We start from the raw sequence: 20,153 nt of genomic DNA, 5'->3' as shown, positions 1-20,153 counted from the left end.
TTGTGGGGATGGTGCCACCACGTTCTCGGCCAAGATTTCTAAGCTGAAACAAGTTTTTCCTTCGCCTTCACACAACTCGCTGTCACGCAGCGGAAAGGTAGCAAATGTTCTTAAGAACGAATTCAATGAGCGAGTGATGGGCCATCTGTTTTAAAGGGCCAATAAGTAAGATTGTTACTGCCCTGCAGAACCTAATAACCATGATACATCCAGGTAGGGGGTGACACGATTGTTGGCAAGTACCAGAAACTGAATGATGATGCTACCAGCTGGTGAATTGTTGGCATTCAAAAAACATTGGTACAAAAACTTGTGCTTTCCCATTTCAGGTGCCAAAACTGACTAGTTTGAAAAGTAAGAGACTATTACCAATATATTTATATATTTTTTCTGAATGGAGATATGCAGAGGCACAGAAGGAACATCTGAACACTTCCTTTGTTTATACTTAATCATTTCAGTCATTTCAACCAGATGACTTTATTTATTTTGCATATCTTACCAAACTTTCATTGTTGCAACTCCTTCCTATAGTTTCCAGCATTCATTTCCCCCCATAGTTAACTAAAAGTAGGTGTCACCCAGCTCCTTACTATTTAAACACATCCACATCCTAATTCTGTAATGACAATAGGAAAGACTAAGCACTTAAATCTGCATTTGATAATTTTTTGGCCACTTGGTGGCAGCACAAAATAACTGCTAGCACAAGACTGACATATTATCATCTCTTAATTCTTAATGGCAACAAACATGTCCTTATTTATGCATCCACTGCAAATGGAGATCATTTTTTTGATTCCATTGCATCCTTTTAAAAATGTTAAATGCTTCTTAAAGTAGTTTTTGATATAAATACAATTTTTAATTAAATTGTCAGATTTTAAACATGTTAATGTTACCAGAACTGACATTAGCACAACACATCAATGGCAGACAGCTAGGGAGGTGGGGGGGTGGGAGGTGCAGCTGATTAGATATCTTCTACACATCAAGAGGGAGGCAACATCCGATTGGACTGTTTACACAAACCTCAATGAATGAGAGAGTATAGTCTTTTCTCAAAGTTTGAGGGTCTGTAGACAAACCAGGGAAACTATTGATGTTGACAAGATGTTTGAATGTTTATTTTGCATAATGTCTCCTTTAGGCCATTTATTTGATATAGTTTTGATTTCCTTGTTTTGCAGCCGTAAGAGGGAAAACATGTCTTTTCATATCATTTATATCAGTCTGTGTTAATACAAGTGCATGTCACTAAATCTTACATATGTGGTCGTCCATTACAATAAACACAATTAAATGAATAAACAGGATCATGATACTGTTGTTGTAAGGATGCCAAACATTGATCATGTCAGGAGGCTGAGTTAAGTGCCTGTTGTTCTAACTTTGTACTAAGCATGAAGACATGAGGGCTAATAATATTCAACAAACTATTTCTTTCATGAAAACATTTCCACATGACCAAGACCTTTACAGTAGTTGTTGAAGATGGCGAAATCTACAGCCAGAAGAGGGAAATGTGACTGGCTACTGTAAATATTGGATGAATTATTACAGTAACGTTCAATACTTTTGCAGTTTTTTTTCCTTTCATTTGAATGGGAGAGTGAAGGGGAGATGGGAAAGCTGCTTTCAGACATGCTCTGAACTCAGGATATTCTCCTGACATGACCCGGATGCATGTGAGAAAACGCAAATGTGCCAGTGAGAGGTTCTGGACATTCTCTGGAGTTTCTCTGGATGAAAAAGAGGAACCATACACATAGAAGCCACTTACTAAATTCATTACGGCCTGCCTGCTGCACCCCCTGTCACCTGAAAGCTCTGGAAATGTTGTTGTGAACCTGTTTGGCCGGAAAATCTCATGCTGTTCGTACAGTATGTGAAAGGCAAACTCCGGAAAAGGTCCAGACCCAATTGTGCGGATGTTCTTCTGAGTTCATGTCAGAAAGTGGCTGAGGGCTCAGTAAAGGGTCAACTGGCCAGTAGTCAAACCAGGGACCTGCTGCTCAAGACATGTGGTACACACCCCGACCATTTCTCTATCAGGTCACTTCCTGCGTTCTAGTTTTTATGGAATCAAAAGAGATTTAAACTTTGAATACTAAGTGCTGCAGCACTAATTCATCTTAGAATATGGACAATACACTCCACAGACATGTTTTAGGAACAGACGGAATCTAGAGGAGCAGAGACTAACCCATGTGATGTCAGGACTTTACTTCTCTGTCTGGTGGATTTTCATCTTTGTTCCAAATCCCCATCTCTAGACGACTACATTGTACTTTCCGCGCAACTTCCTGCATCACGCTTCAGTTCTCTCCCAGCATCGGTTGGAAACAGTGTAAGAAGACAACTGCACCACTGTGCCCCAGAGCACACTGTGTGCCTTTCTGGCGCCCAGCTGGATGCTTTGAAATGATATCTCATTTCATGATATTACTCTTCGCTAAAGCCCACGGCCGCAGCAGCAGAGGCCCAACCCGGAGCCACTAGAGGAGAAGTGCTGCCGCGCCGGGCTCTGTTCTATTCCGTGTGAACTGAGAGCCCAGGGGCGATGTAGGGATAAAAAGGTTTGAGCTGTGCATGCAGAGGGGAGGACAGAGGAGGGACAATGGGGGGGCAGCAGGCGCTCTGTGACGTGACACAGAGCTCCCATTTAGATTAGGCAGTTGTAATATCCTCTGAACTTTCCAATAAACGACAGTTGGAACCACCGCGGGTCTGCTGCCGTTTGATTGTCCGTCACCTCTGACGGTTTGAACTGCTGCCGTGACTGCGTGACGGTCGTTGTTGACATAACAGCAGAGATACAAGGCCAATCCGCTCCTGTCTACTGTAAGGCAATTCACAGACAGTTCCACAAGTGTGTGGAATAAGCATCGCCTCCAGGTAACATGAATGAAACATTTCCTGGAATTATGCTGAAATATAATTATTAATTCTATACCCTCTAATATAGCACTGTGCTCTAGACATAAAGACATAAAGAAAAAGGTTATTTCCCTCGCTGGCCAAGCTGGAGGGTATCCTCCCCTTTAAAGGCTCTTTATTAAATTCCGGCATGTTCTACAATTTAAATACCAGCAGTGAGGAAATAATGAGAAAAATTTCAGCTTCTGTCAAAATGGGCTGGTTCTTTCCACAAAACTTTTCCGTCAAACTGATTTCTGTCCTATTAAGTGAGTCAATCAAACAGCCGGACCCGAGACTAGTCGAAATAATTTCAAACATTTAGGGTGGAACTCAAAAAAGCAAAGAGGAAAGTTAGGTCAAACTCAGTCGATAATGGTGCATCCAGATGGACGGTACAAATCTTTGGCATTCAGGAGTCGCTTGATTTACAGCAAGCCAAGGATTTTCCCTCCTCTTTTCTCTGCCTGTGTCAGTGTTAATGGCAGCTGTTTCACACTTAAAGGCTTTTTGCTGTTCAAAAATCGCTGAGCTCAAACACAGGGCCGCACTGGTAATGAAGGGAGCAACGAGGTGGCTTCTGAAGGCACAGGCTAACAAAATCACACAGCTGTGGAACGGTCCAGCCCTTTATGCAACAGAAAGCACTAGGCTGGTTTTATTGATTGATTAAAGTCTCATCTTGGCCTTCAAGTCGCTGTTTTCCGAACTAGCCCACGGACTCCGACCATGGGCCATGAGCGTGTAAACAGAACCATCAAACATTTGATTCATGCTTCATATGCTACACGCAGAATTCACATTGGAAAAACAGATACTGGAGGAAAAAATTACCATTGCAGTCAGTTAATGATTAATAAATGTGATTAGTATAGACATGTAGCTGTAAAGGGCCTCTCTTATGTCCTTACCTCATTGATAGTTATTCATTTATAGTCAAACATGCACAGGTAAACAGAGTAAAATATTACAAATGTGAAATCAATGATATGCAATATTAGTTTCAAATATTGTGTGCACTGATAGATACAGACCACAAGGTGGCAGGCATGTTTAGTTTGGAGTTACAGTGAAGAAGGTATAGTAAAACTTTGCTAGCACGGTTAAGATGGTAACAGTGCAATGTCGTACGTTTGTCCCTGTAATGACACGCAGTTGCTCAGTGAAAGTTTAAAGTCAGAAACGTGATGTCCCCCCACAGCCTCACTTATGAAAATCTGTGTCTGGGCCATACCACACTTTTACATCAGTTAGGTGCTGTCAGCTCAAGCTAAAAATAGAGTCAGACAATAGGAAAGTAGAAGCAACATCTCCTTCTTGCGTCTGATCTCAGAGCAGCGTTTATCCCTAAAAAAGACCACCGGATGTTTCCTGTTTGTATATGTTTCAAAATGAACTGCCCCCTTGTGGTGGCAGCAGGCTGTTGTCACTGGAAGCTAGACTGTATAGCTGCCAGAGTTACTTATCGTTTTTTTGTCCTTTTTATGGGTGCGACCATGGGGCTCGACAGGCTGGTGAGAGCAGCTTGTTTTGGACTTTTGCACATTGAGGATCAAACCTGCGAGTAGCTGAGTCAAGCTGCCCTGGACTCACTCCACTGCTCTGAGATCAGGTATCTTGCACGCATTATTATACAAGACAAGAGCCCTCCCCTCACTGCTGCCATGTGCCCTGACTAGCAGAGATACCGCTACATATTCTGGTCCCCATCAACAACTGCTGTCAAATTCTGCACGCCACTGGTTAGCATGGCAACAAGCAAGAGATGGTGTATGTTAATAAATAATCATAGTGAGAAATATCCGTGCACACACACACACACAGTTCAATCAAGGTTAAAATGTGCCCACTTTGGAGAGCCTCATATTCCAACACTCACCCAATTAACCATAAATGGTCAATGCAAATCCCTCATGAATACTGATGCATACATTGTTGTATAATAGCAGCAGCAGTTGATAGAAAATAAACATGACAATTTCCGAAATCAATCTAAGACGTCAGACAGGGAGGAGGATTCATTTCACTTTCCTGAACACCTTCATTGGTATGAACTGAGGCACAGGAGGGCTCACCTCTTGTCGTTTGTTATGTTCACAGACGCGCACATAAATAAAGACACCACATAATGAGTAAAACAACACTGATTAAAACCACATTTAACTCGATCATACAGGTGTCATCTCCACAGCGGGGGAGGGCAGGTGTTTGGGGAGGTGACTGGTGAGATGCAGGAGGAGGCACAGTGTCTCTGTGTGGCTGCTCAGTGCCACTGACAACACAGTCGTGTTTGCACTGAGGCAGTCTTTGTACAAAACAATCCAAATGAAATGAATAAATGAATGAGAACTAATTAAACCCAGAAATAATTACAACACAAGATTTTGGTATAAATCTAAGAAGCTTCGTTCTACAATTTTATAAAGACATTTGATGCAATTTAATGATTATTCAACAGTAAATATCATAGGGATGAAAATAAATTAAATATTTTGCGTTACTACCTGCCTGCCGGTTAGTAAGCCGGCCTGTGCGCCCTGCCTGAATCCTGTCTGGCTGTCACAGTCCGGATCACTGTTTGCCCTGCCACTCTGTTCATCAGCGTACCCCCACCCCCCCCCCCCCCCCCCCCCCCCCCCCCCCCCCCCCCCCCCCCCCCCCACGGGCTGATCCCTCATTGAGAGCCCACAGGCCTTCACCAACGGTAGAGCCACCGTGTTCAGCCAAACCACTTAAAGCCTTTCATCAAAACCTTTATCATACTCCAAGTCATAGTCTGAGTCGTCTTATGGGTCCAGCTCTTGCTCAAACCTTAACAAGATGAATCCTATGGAGAAATGCCCAGCACCTGTGCTTTAAAACAAGCCATTAGGATTTCTGTAAGGTTGTGATATCATCGGACCCACTCTCCAACTTTAGTTTCTTGTGGTTTTAATGTTATTTACAATTAAAAGTGATCATTTCATCACTTTGCTGGCAAACTAGACAAAAAATGGTACGTGAGAAACTTACTAAATGGTAAATGGTCTGTATTTATATAGAGGTTTTCTAGTCTTGATGACCACTCACAGTGCTTTACACTTTGCCATTCACACATACATTCATACAGTGCAGCACTTTTTTTTACAAGAAAATCATACAGGCAATTCAGGGTTCAGTATCTTGCCCAAGGACACTTTGGCATGCAGAAGACTGGGATCGAACCGCCAACCTTTTAATTAGAGGTCGAACCACTCTCCCACAGCCGCCCCAACACATTGCATCATTTCACAGCTTTCCCGTGGATAGATAATATGAATCACTTAGTGATACGATTGACCGTCTCTTCGGCTCATTCAGTGCTCACTGACCATTTGCATTTTCTAATGAGTTTTACCAAGCAACAGCAGCAGCTTACAATCCATTACCTGTGGTTGGATTGGCCATGTGTCACTCAGAGCAGTGTCAGCCAATCACAAGAGACAGACACACACAAAATGCCCTGTTCTCACTGGAGCCCCAGACTAAAAAGAGGAGGTTTAAAAACACTGTGCTGTGGTTTTTGTTACTTAAAACCACAACTATACATCTTCTTAAGGATGTCACGTCTTCAAATGAATGATCAGAAAGGGACCTTTAAAACGGAAATGATTTGTGTCTTACTTCAAGCACAAAACGTCTTATAAAAAGTGTGGATGAGAAGGTTCATAATTAAATCTGGCATTTGCTCACTACTTCACAGCTTGTGTAGCTGATCCCCCTGCATCTCACTGGGTCATAGATTCTGTACAGCTTCTCCTGTCAACTTTCTTTCTTTATAAATCCAAACTTCTCCAAATAAAAGGAACATTCAAGCCCTGATGTAATTACTGTAATGGCCCTCCCCTTTAAAACATATTTTGTGGTTATTAGTATAGAAACTAATAACCATCGCAGAACACATTTTGATGATTGTAACGCACCATGTGATCAATCTAACCCACCACCAGAACCTTGTTATACTCAACATAGTTTGCTTTAATGTTGGTTTAGAGAGATGAGGGCTTTTTAAGCAGGTCAGTGATGAAGTGCGAGTGCACAGCTGTGAACTTGCGCACTGAACTATGAAATATTGTCTCATACCTGTGAGGTATTCTGGGTCGGGCACGGGGTCTGACAGCTCCTCGTGGCACTGAACCTCAGTTGGCACCGATGCCACCACCATGCCGTCTGGGAGCTGCTGCTCGATGCCTCGGGCGAAGTTCTTCTGCCTGATGTGAGGAGAGACACAACAGGAGGTGCTGTTTAGAGACACGAGCACTCAGTCGCCTAACGCGGGAGGGGAGAGAGGAGGGCAGCGTGGAGGGATTTAAGAAGAGAAGGAAATAGAGCGTAATGTAACGAAGGGAAAATAGGTTGATGAAGCAAAGGTGTGGAGCTAAAACAGCAGCACACATGATACAGTCACTCAAGTTTATTCCATATCTCCCTTTTGCTGGTTTTAATGTAAATAAAGCAGTTAGTCCATCAAAGTGAATTGTTCACATATAACACAAACACAGACGTTATGCCCAAAATTATGTTTTAAGGGACAATTAGATCAATTTAAACCACCACTGTAAAGGCTTTAGCTCCAATTTAAAAACATTTTAGAATTAATTCAGGGAAACTCCATGATTTAAAATGTCATTAGTTCTGTTCAGACCCCAGGCCAGATGTAAAGAACTTCAATTAATCATTCAAGCAACTGCACTGAATATGCGTAGCTTAAGCTTTTATCAAAATAAAATGAGACAATAATGGAGTAATATTTGTTTAAGTTGTCATTTCAATTCTACTATACAATGTTTTTTAATCTTTAATATGCAGGTCAAGGGCGCAGTTATAAAATGAATTCCGAGCACTTCTGTCTGCACTTCTAATTTTCTATTTACTCTGAGGTAATTTAATTTCCTCGTGTTTGTTATTGTTCTCATACAGTCGAGCACTTTAAATGCTAAATCTGTGATTATCTTTCTGAAGTGTAAAGATGACGACGTGTAGGATATCATCACCACTGATGATTTGTATGCGATTGTGATGAATAACTGACACTGATGATAGTTTGTGTGGCCTTGCTGGGGAATATTGCTTCGTTTCTTTGGACTTTTATTTCACAGATAGGCACAAAGAGCTGATCGAGGTTGGGTTTCATCCATGGACGTCCAGCTCTGGGAGAGGAAATGAGGCTTGTGAATGTTGGAGAGTTTAAAAACATTTAAAGACATTTAACAGAAATAGTACAAATTAACATTTCTCTCTTTGGCATCTTCACAGCACCTTAGCAAATAATTAAGGGGGGTGAATTTTGACCTGGTTTACAGACCGAAACATAGAAAAGGTATGCAGTTTTGTAAATTGTTGTGCATTCCTTATAGTGCAATGTCTCCTCTAAATATGTGTATAGGTCTGTTAAGCAATCGACACAATCTTCAGACCCAAGTTCACAACTTTTCAAAATAAAAGCTCTGTTATTCTGCTCGTTTTAAGTATTGCACCAATAAAACATTGTTCTTTTACTTTGTGTTGCTATAGGGGAAGTGATTCTATGAATGTTGCTGCCATGACAGACATCAGCACCTCCAACACCCATAAATAGATGTGACAGTCTGAAATGGTGAAGATGGTGGGACAGATATTATTGCCACTAGTTGCCGACCACTACTGTAGTTTATATATGGATGTAGGAGATCTACAAACCAGATATCTTCCCACGTAGGAGGATCATATTATTTTAGCAATTTCAGTTGCAAAAGGCTCAATGTATACGAGCATACAAACACACAAAGAAAGTCACTTATACAACTTTATCTATTTAATGGAAATTATTCCCAGTAATATCTGTTCAATTTAAATTATTCATAATTACAACATCTGTTCAATGCACAATATTTAGCTTCTCAGTCCAACAACAGGCTCTTCAGCAGAGCTGCTACGGCCAGTGCTATGTATTTCCTTAGGGGTTGCCTTGAAAATGGCCAGAAATGTGACTACTGTATTTATTTGTATAAAAGTACTCAAATAAATACCAGTATGAAGCCGTATGAAGCCGTACATCTTCTGCCATCAACCTTTTTTTAACAAATGAATGGTAATTAACCATTCTTAATGGTAATAAGTCAACAGAAATGCTGGAGAGCTTTTACTTGGGATACGGGTACAGGAAGTGTTGCAAACCTTTATGTTTGTGACATACAAACATACAAACATACATATTTGCAACACCACCTGTACCCGTTTCAAAGTAAAAGCACTTCAGTGTTTCTGGGAATTTATTCAAACAAGGCTTTGATCGTTTTCGCAAGATGGGAAGATTCACGTCTTCATACCGTATTGTCCTGGCATTTAGTTGAGTACATAACCCTTATGCACGGCGCAGCTGTTACATGCATGCACAGCACAACTGCAGCCAGTGTGTCCCAGGCGTTAAGGGGATTGACAGTGTCCTGTTGGTTAGCCCTGATGTATGAGATGACATGTTCAGGTTGGACTGACGGCACATTGTTTGTAAATGCCATTATAGCCGCCTGTAGATTTATGTGTCAGAAAACATAAATCTTTTTCACATGACAACCTTCATTAAAAGGAGTCCGGCGAAGGAGTCCGAGGGAAATGAAGCCAGGGTGAAGGCTGAAGTAGATCAAAGCTGGAAATGTAACTGCTTCTCTAAAAAGGCAGATTGCAGAAATATACTTTATGGCAGATCATTAATGGAAGATCAATACAGCGTGCCAATTACGCAGGACTGTGAACAGACAAAGTTTCACATTAACCACATCATTTTTCATAATGTTGATTGTTCTGCTGCGTTGTGACTCATCTTCAGTCTGAGAGCTGACATCCCTCATTTGTCTGTTGTTGCCGGTGACTCCTGGTTGAACTCATTTCGTCCACTCCAACGCCCTTTGTCTCGACAGTGGTTAGGTTCACAACGGTCCACAACCCAATGACCTCCATGAATCAGTACCTCAAGTCATTCAGGAGAATACATCTTTCCATCCTCTAATTATTTAGACTCCAGACTCATGATTTATAAATGTACTGGATAATCGTACATATACATTATATTTATCACGTTACGCATAGTATTTGATCCAGATATTTGTACTTTGTACAGTGCCACTTTGAATGACAATTCCAAGATATTTACAAGGTAGATAAACGTACTGGAAGCCAGTGTAAAGAGGCTAAAGTATCATAATCTGCGGGAAGAACATTTCTCCTGTCTGTAGGTCTGTGTGTGTGTGTGTGTGTGTGTGTGTGTGTGTGTGTGTGTGTGTGTGTGTGTCTGCTCCTCATACATGTATTTAGTTATTAATCAATGGTCTTGGATCATGAATGTGGATCATTCCGTCACATCCCAAATGTTGGACTTTTTTTCAATATGTTTAAATACGTGTCTTATAAACTCTCGAGCGAATCAACAAACACAGTAAACTTCAGTACGGTTCGAGTCCTAATTATTTCTGATTAGTGATGGTGTTTATTGTTAAAACGTAAAGTGAGCGCGAGGAGGGAGGACATGCAGCATTGATCGCAGCGGAAACCCGACAGGAAAGTATTAACCAAATTAACCAATATGAGCAAGGTTATGTCGGGTCGAGGTTATAAACGCTGGTTTCTATACATTTTGGGTTAATTGCTTAGGTTAATAGCCCTAGTCGTTTTGGCCACCGTTCACTGATTATGGCAATTTTTCACTCAGCAAAGTAAATTGTCTAGAAATTCAGCATCACAACCCTGACATGGCTGATCAGCTGAAAACAAACCAAGTTAAGACAGATTATTTAAGTAAAATGTATATATTCTATGTAGGGCTGGGACTGTTCTGAAAACACAAAACAAATATCTACAATCTTGAATCCAAGCAAGTTGTAAGTATTTTTTTTCCTTTAAAAAAGTTTGCTTCACAAAGGATGTTTTTTCTACCAACTACTCTGCTGGTCTTTCTTCTTTGTCAGCTCGCCCCTAACGCCAGGTTTACCTTCATATATCTCACTCTTTGACGTTTCTGATTTACAATTTTGATCGTTTATTCTGACCTCACCTTTTACTACTGCTCTGATTGATTTGTTTGCCTGTTTGACTGACAGCATGTGTACAATACCGAGCTTTGGTAGACATTCATTTTAACGCCATTGACTCTTTTCTGAGGTAAAGCACATCATTTTCTCATCCATAGATTTTTACAGTTCCCCCACAGTCTAGACATCTGTGGATGACTCATGTGCTGCCGTTTATTTTGCTCTCAAATGTCAAGTTACCACTTCCTGTATGCTGGGAATATTTCCCTCCAGTAATGGTAACTGACACCAGTTATTAAATTAAGCATAAAAGATCTACAGCATCTCACTTAGACTGTATGGATGTTCTTTACAGTTACATTCCCATTGGAGACAAACAGCCTTGCACTTTTAAGATGTGCATACAAGTGTCCATTACAAACATGGCATCTTTAATGTTTCATATAAGATTTCCTCTTAACATACACAACGGGTAGTTTAAAAACCTGATCTTTATGGTGCTCTGGATCTGAGCTGTGGAGGAAAAAAATAAGCGTACTCAAATATTTACAAATTGCCAAATTGTTGCCATTGGGAAGGTCACAGCTTGAGAATGACAAAAGCCACTGGCTAGAGCAGAAACGGCGCCGGAGTGGCTGCGTCAAACGGCAGAATTCAAATGACAATTTATTTGCATGGCCGTGGCGTGGCCAGGGGAGGAATAAGCAATTAGAAAGAAAATCAGGCTCATAAAAAACAACGCAAGGTTAGCTGCCGCAGATGAGAAAAAACAGCCGCGGTGCTGTGAAGTGGCTGGCTGGTCGGGCACTTAATCGCTGTAACACTTCTCCATGCATCCTGAGGCTCTGGAGTGGAATAATGATGAAGAATAATGCAAGAACAAAGTGGAATTTATGGTAACGCTGCTCATTGGGTTACACACGTCATCAACTCCTACCGAAACGTACTTTATTTTACATTTGCAGCTCCGTACAAGGTTGGTACTGACGCCGAAGTCGAACATCTTTCAGTTTCTGCTGGAATCAATTATACTTGTCTTCAGCTGTCAGCTTAACAAAGCACACAGACTGAGTGGATCTCTGTTGTCTGCTGGTTTTTTTTTCTTTTTAGATGCATGTTAACTGGGATGTGGGGGGGAGTTTTCCATCGCTGCATTCATGTCTGACAATCTTCATTGTTAATTGTGTTAGATGATGACATGTAAAATTGAACAGCCATCTGGCAGAGTGAGGATGTCATCATTTTCTTAGAAGGAATTCTCTTCAAGTGTGAGGGAGCTGCCAAAACTCACTAAAGCTGAGCTCAAACTTTTTCCTCTAGTAAGAGAAGAGGTGAATTATTGAAATGAGACAAAACAACAAAAGGATGCTTTTGATTAACAACAGCAACCCTGTGACGCTCGTCCCCCTGGCTCATTGACTGAGGCTACATCCATATTATTATTATAAATTACTCACCGTTTTAATAACAGTAAATTGATGATCAGTAATGATGCTAAAATCTGAGGTTAAAGTCGGTGAGAGGAAGCTGCACAGTTATTAAAATCTGTAAAGTTTGATAGTTAAGTTAATTCATTGACACATTCCTGGAGTGTGATGAAAAAGTCATGTGGAACTGTTTGAAGCACTTTGCTAAACATATGCTTGTAAAAGAAGATGTGAAGATGTTTGCATTGTTTGTGTATAGTTAACATTGTGAGCTAACACGTGTTATATACACAACATGCTGCTATTTCCGCCCACAGGTCCTGGAGAACTCGAGTGGAAACACTTGTTTAACTTGTGTTAAACCTTGTGTGGTTATTTCTGCCCATCTTTCAGGGTGGTTGGAATACTCTGTCATGTATATAATATGGTGTTAGTTTCTGTCGTAAATATATTGTGTTGTCAGATGCTGTGATGTCTATACTACTGTATTTGTGTACTTGTCTAAACTAACTAAATCAAATAAAGCTACTGTTGTGGAATCACTAACTAAATCTTGTGTGATTATTTATTTTTGGTCTTTCAGGGGCGTAACAAAAATACATATCCTGTGACCACTCACGTACAGCGAGTGTGCCAAAAAGACCCGATCAGCAAACGTGCATGGAGCCTGAGTATAAACTCACAGCTTTCATTGAGAATCAGTGGGGGCCACCGTCCACCTTTTTCACACCCCGTCCACTCCATCAGTTTAATTAAAAGAGTCAATGAAGGTTTGGCTCCTGAGGGGGGGGAGGGTTCTGAGGGTGGGGTACAGTAGATGGAGGTGAGCCAAAAAATATGAAGAGGGAGGAAAAAAAAAAAGATACCCACACTGAGTTGTGTGTGTGTGTGTGTGTGTGTGTGTGTGTGTGTGTGTGTGTGTGTGTGTGCGTGTGCGTGTGTGCGATGGGGAGGGGGTTCAGGTGGGAACGTGGCCTTAATTATTGATCCCAAGCAGCCACCAGAATGAGAACAAAGGCCACTAAAATATTCATTAAAACCTGCTCGGAGCTTGTCGTGTGAAAGAGGAATCGAGAGGGGAGGGAGGACGGTGTTAGGAGTAATGAGAGGAGGTTAGCTATTTAACATCTCATTACTGGACTCCACCGGCTCCCACAGAGAGAGTGCGAGTTGGAGACCCCCGTCACCGCGCTCTGTAATATTAACCCAGATCATATCAAGCCCGATGTTCCCAGGATGTCACTGTGACCTCCTTCCTGGGCACGGACCTCATACCTCATGTCGCTTTGTGACCGAAATTACATTACGCCCCGTCGGCCTGCTGCCAAAAACGACGAATCAATTGATTAAAAATTGTTTTACCTCGGAGGAAATCCAATAAATAAAGTCTATATGGTTTTGAAATGATAATAACAAGTGTGCCTGCGAGGCTGGTGGGGGGGGGGAGCGCGGAAGGCCGGGCTTCCTGCGTGGGGACAGAGGGGTGCATTTCCTTTCTGAAAAACATGAGAAGCATTTCAGGCCGTGTGAGCTTGAAAGACAAACCAGGAGGGAGGCATGCTGGGAGCGGGGAGAATCAAACCAGCCCTGTGTGTGTGATGACGCTCTCTGGAGATGTAGCTGAAAGGGATGGCTGTCCAGTATAGACAGGGCGCCTGCACACCCACTGTGGCCATGTGTGTACGTGTGAAAGCGTGAGAGGACGCGCATTTTGTGTGCTGAGCGCCCTGGATGTTTTCCTATGCATGTTATGCTACAGTGGACACTTGCTCACACCACTTGCTGCGTTCCCTTTTATTCCCCTTCCTTCCTGCTGTTGCCTCCGACAGTGTAAATAGAAAAACCTTGCAGGGGCCACGGAGCAGGTCCACTTCTCCCCCGTATGAGCCTTTTTCCGCATATAAATAAAACATAAGGCCGTCAAAAAGTTTTCCCTGGGGGGGATTACATTTTTTGATTTTCTGTATGCATTTGGGAGATTTTGTATGAGGTAGCATGAAGCGGAAAAAGAAACAAGTATAAGTTAACTTGATAGGAAAAATCGACTTCTGCAAGAAAGAAAGCAAAGATTACGCAATGTGTTTGGAACGAGGGGAAAAAAATACAAACCACTGATGATTAAACAATATTAAAATCCGACTACTTCTTTTCATGACACAGATGCTTTGTGCCACTCCAACACAGTGGGGGAGAAGCTTTTGAAGAAGTGCCAGTGAGAACCACATAACGATTTCCTCGCACCATCCCTCTCTCTGTCTCTGACTCTGCTCGCTTTTTCTCAAGGGTAAAGAATCAGCCTGACGTGGTTACGGGAGAACGCTTTCCTGTTTCACTTCCATGTTTTCCTGACCAGTGACTAAAGTCAATGGCAGACTCGAGTGGCTGTGAGAAATGACTGGATTTTCCTAAGTTTGAATGGTTTCTCTGGCTCGAGTTAATTTAACACAGTCTCAGTTAAATGCACACTGGTTGGTCGTCAGTGTTTCCGTCTAGCGGGAGTTCTGGGAGTGATGAAGAGACTCGGCCGGTCCAGTTGTTAGGAGAGCATTTCAAAGCTGCAGTTATTTCCTCAAAAGAATTACATTTGTGCCAGTGAAGCTACTGTAGGACACGGTGAGAGAAGAAAGGAAAGAACATTTCCCACCTGCTGCTTCGATCTGAACACAGGGAACTCCAGCGTTTTTAGCTGATGGGTTTTGCAAGAGACTTAAAGAGAAATTAAAAGAAACGGTCGTGGTGAGGCAAAAGGACCAGAACGTGTTAGTATGGGTCAAGGACCCTCCAGAAGATGCTGGCTTTTAGATCTTCCATCAGTTAGGGCTAAATGCCGACAGTTATTTCCATTCAGGATGTAATTATCATTCTCTTATCAAACTCTTTCTTAGCAATATATTGAGCAACTATTCAGGAAATAGGCAGACTTCTTGCCTTAAATAATAAATAAAAACTTCAAACAAAACCTTTCAAAAGATTACAAACTGCTTCACAATAAGCAAGACAACAGACCAATAAAACAGTTCAAGTAATTTAAATAAACAAAGTGCCCAGATGAATTCAGGAAATGGTTTCCAGTAGAAGTACATTTTAAGAAGGGAACGGTTAAAGAGGCAAACATTCCTGAAGTCTGATCGTATGAGCTGAAGCTAACGACCAATTTAGCTGGTGCATGCATGGATTACTTAATGGCCGTTGCCAGGCTTGTAGCCTTGAACCGGTTTTCTTCAGTCAGCACTTTCATCGGCTCGTCAGCTGAACATCAACCAGTGGTGAATGCAAAGCGTTGCCAAAACTTTCTGTTCCACCTCGTCACTCTCAATTTGCTGTGAGCAAAAACATGTGATCTCTGCAGCGGAATTGACGCGTTGCATCTTGTCTCTGCCTTCTCTGCCACCCCTCACCTGAAAACTCTGGAGATTTCTAAGTTGTCGAGAAAAGACTCTGCTGCGTTGTTCATATCTGAAAGACAAACTCTGAGGAAAGTCCGGACCCCCATTGGGTCTGAAAACGGCTCTAACTTTTCACCATCGCTGTTTCTCATTCATAGTATCTTTTGTTACTAAGCAACCAACTGCAGCGGAGATTATCTACCTCTTGTTTACCCGACCCAGTGTGAGCACATGCCCCCTTAGCCTAAATACACCTGACACTGTCAGATGTAGACTAGTTAAATGTAGTTAAAGCTTTAAAGTAAAAGTTTGATCATTAATACTGAAGCAGTTATTTATAGAGCAGGTGGAGCTCGATCAAACTACTTTATCTAAACTGTTTATATATTTTAGGGCCTTGTTTCTTTCTTTGATTTGTGGTGAGATAACGGACCATTAAAGCATTTGAGAACTTCAGAGGGAAAAAGCTTTTAACAACTCAGACATCTGAAATAACTAAATTGCTTTTTCAGAGGCGAAAATTTTCAAAACCACTGGTTTAATCTTGATGTGTTTTAGCAGCCTATCATTATCTATTATCAAAGGGCTTTAACAACATATTGAAAACTCCACAATTCTATATAAGTGACAATGTTGCCTGTATGACGAGAGGGATTTAGCATCAAAATATCTTAATATGAGAGATGAACCCCCGTCCCCTCTGGACTCAGTCCCTGATGTTTTACAGTGCAGCTGATGCCCCTGTGGAAGAGTCTCTGCTTGAAGTGACTTAGTGTTTCTTGTTGGGAGGTCAAATCAAAAATCAAGAGACAAAAAAAGACCACAAAGATGATCAAGAGACATGTCCTCCAATCTGTGGCTCCTGCTCCTACTGTAGGGGTGGGGACCTTTTACATGTCTGTGCCCAAGAGCCTATTGTGTTATATTCCATCCATGAGCTGATCTTATCAATTACACGTATCAGATCTCATGGTTGAAATAGTATGGATCTAACTTGTCTATTTTATAATTTAGATCTAGTTCTTCCGACAATGGGAAAGACGATTGAGACAAGTGACATTTTAGGTGTAAAAGTCAATAGTGTTTTGGTAGAAAAGGGCTCAGAACTATGTAAATAACTGTTAATATCTTGTGCTTTTGATTCAGGGTGTGATTTTGGCTTACACTAAAACTGTATTTCTGCCAACAAGAGGTGATTACAGAGGTGTTCTTTTGTTAAACTGTCGATTAACCTTTGGTTAATACCTTCGCAGAGGAGGTTATGTTTTCACCCCTGTCATTTTGTTAGTAAGCAACATGACACAAAACCTACTGAATAAATGACTACAAAATTGGTGGAAGGAGGTGATGTAGGTCAAGGAAGAATCCATAACATTTTGGTGCAGAACATTATTTTGGAAAATTGTCACCATTTTCCCAGGGAATAATTCATGGATCTTGATGGAAAAAAGTAAGGTATATTTAGGGAACATAAATTTCTAAATGTGTAAAATAGTGCTGAACATTTTGTGCAGCCCGATTGAACTGGTGGGCCTTGGCGGAGGTGTGTGCTCTACCAGGGCTGGACTGGGAAACACACACACACACAGCTGCTTTTAAAGATCGGTCAGTTGAGTTGATCGTACCTACGATTAGTAAACTGACATCTCCAATGAATAGAGTGTCCCTTTGAAAATAATTCCACTTAACAAGCGACATATTCCACATACTGCAATATAATGAAGGATGGATTCTGCTTCATGTTTAAAATACAGTATAAACAATACAAGAATGACTTCATTTTTCACCTGAACATCCATTCGATACTGACCACAAGCACAGTCACTCCTGCTTTGTAACGATACATTTGACATTTAGTTTTCTTACCACCTCAGGTCCGACATGTATTGCCAGAGGCCAACTTTCAAAATGGACCTAACAAGCTGTAACTTCCGCCATCTAAGCCGACTGCTCCACTGACTTCAAACCCCCAATTGATCTTCAGTGTTCCGATGCAAAGCTCCCTCCCCGTAACTTTTGTTCATTTTACATTCAGATGTTCATCTCGTCCAAACAGGTTTAATTTCCGCACATGGGCTTGTGGTCAGTTTGAATTCATTTGCTGCCATCTCTTTTAATTAGGCCTTGCAATAAGCACGCCTCCCAAAAGAGTCTGCCTTCCTCTTCTACCACCACATCTGTGCAGGAAGCGTTTGGTCTGCCTCAGAACAGCGCTCTCTGTTCACAAGAACTTTCAAATGAGATCAGAGCATTTGAGATTTGGATTCTTGATGATGTTAACTTCCCTGCTTCACCCGTTCCTCCCCTTCTGCAACTCCACCGGGGAATCCCCAAATGGCTGAGTTGCCTCCGGGCAGCGGAATAGATGCACGGCCCAAATTAAATTCCTGGGCCGCAGATGACTTCGCTGACCCTCTGGCTTCCTGAGTTCAATGGAAATGATTGCAGCATGTGGAACGCGATAATTAACCAAATTCAAAGTGCCCTACTGTCCACATCCAACCCTGTACAAATTACAAGGGGACACAGCCCATATTTGAACCTGTGTGGCTTAATATCAGTTACTCTTTCTACTTTGGTAGCTTTTTAAGTATTTCTGCTCCTCAGGGTATTTGCAGGAGAAATGTCTCGAGTTTTATTGGGGACAATTCCTGACAGTGCCACGCTTTACTATCACCATCATTTTTTTATTGGGAGGGAATTGACATAAAAAATGTACCATAAAATCCTGCCCCATCATGAAATAACCTTTAAATATATTGATTCAATCCGATATGCTTTTACAACCTGTGAGGACCCATCTACCTCCTGATTAGGTTTGCTCTCCAACTGTTTCCACTGTGTGACTTCAATCATGAAGTGAGGACACCCCTCATTTTCATCGTGAATAGCGCTGGGTGACAAACGGTGGGTTTTGATTAAAGTTCTGCAGACTCTCCGGGTCCTTAAAGTGACATTATCACCTTTCTACAATAAAGTCTTCAGACATGCTTGGGCGTTTCCATATGAACTTCTCAACCTATAATAAAAGGTGTCAAAAGTAACTTACGCCAGTCCTGGCACTATCATCTTCAACCCGGAGAGGGTAATATCTTAATTTAATAATACAATTAACAATAGATCAAACCTCAATTTGATTTTCAAACATCCTTGTTGTTATTCTGCTGTCTGGACAAGAATCAACCATTGAACAGAGACCGATTCTTAATTCATCAAACTGGAGAAAGACTTTTCAAAGGGAATATATCTTGCAAATGAAAGTCATCACTTAATAAACACACAAAGTTTCATCTTTCTCACTAAACTAAATTAGCATCTAACTTTATAACCTTTTATACTTTAGTACTTCAGTTTTGCTGCCCAGCCAGTTAAAATACTCTCAAGTCTCATCCAGAGTTTATCCAACACCGACAGACCCAGAAGCCTGCAGAGAGGAGCTGCATCTCAGAAAGTCTGCCTGCGTGCACGGCCCTCGTCAGCCCAAACATCTGTTCCATCAGCTGGAACGAGGTTGTCATCCAGCAGCCCTGCTTTCAGAGACTTGTTGCTTGACAACCGCTGCCTCCCAAGGAGTGCCAGATCACTGGGGAGCTGTGAGTGGACTCAGCATCGAACCACTTTGGATACAACTGAAAAGAGGCCAGCTCCAACCCGACGCCATGAAGTAGGCTAAACCTCACTTCTGCTGTCCATGAAGAGAGTCGATGTTGGATAGCGCTCTAAATTATGAATATAATTAGTCCTGGATAAATTATTCATCCCCCATACAGTTCGCTTCTCTGATAATTCTCATCCACACAATTAATTCAGTATCATCAACTAAAGGGAGCAGTTCTTTGTATCCTCCAAATTATGGCTGAAGTCTCCCATTCAAATGGTTAATAGGGCAAAAAGTGCTACAACAATGAGCCTCCAGGATTAATCCATTATTTTCAGCAACAGGAGAGATGGACCATAATGCTGTGAAAACAGGGATGAGTTTAGGACAGTGGGATCAGTGATGGTGATGGGACACCATTGTTTCTATACATCCCAACTATGGTGGTGGTGGAAAACGTAAGGTAACAAGTGCTTTACACCTTCAGAAGAGAACAAAATACAACCACAGTGTTTCCCCTACCATTATATTAGGGGGGCGCCCCAGATCTCAACATAAGTCATTTAAGGTTACCTTTCCTATAAAACAGGTCTATAGCTTGCTCTTTTATTAAACAAACTAAATGGCCTTGTGTTATTTATCTTATTTACACGACGGCATGTAATTTCTGTCTCTACATGCGCGTTTAGATTTCTCCTCTGCTCTCTGTATCGCGCACGGCAGAGTTCCATCCCGATGCGCACACACGCACACACAGACACGTGCGCACACACAGACACGTGCGCGCACACAGACACGTGCG

The 20,153-nt window shown here is 41.7% G+C and overlaps 1 protein-coding gene across 12 annotated transcripts in view; it reads right to left on the bottom strand.

The window, feature by feature from the left end:
• astn1 (astrotactin 1) overlaps positions 1-20,153 on the bottom strand; it is a 428,500-nt gene that overhangs the window by 196,839 nt on the left and 211,508 nt on the right. For all 12 annotated transcript variants that reach the window (XM_034614559.1, XM_034614557.1, XM_034614568.1 and 9 more), the window contains one exon: positions 7,021-7,148. In XM_034614559.1, coding sequence (XP_034470450.1) covers positions 7,021-7,148 — 128 coding nt within the window. The remainder of the gene's footprint in view (positions 1-7,020; positions 7,149-20,153) is intronic.

This window comes from Hippoglossus hippoglossus, chromosome 17 (assembly GCF_009819705.1).
Source record: "Hippoglossus hippoglossus isolate fHipHip1 chromosome 17, fHipHip1.pri, whole genome shotgun sequence".
NCBI classification, from domain to species: Eukaryota; Metazoa; Chordata; class Actinopteri; order Pleuronectiformes; family Pleuronectidae; genus Hippoglossus; species Hippoglossus hippoglossus.
This window is presented reverse-complemented; position numbering and strand designations above follow the sequence as displayed.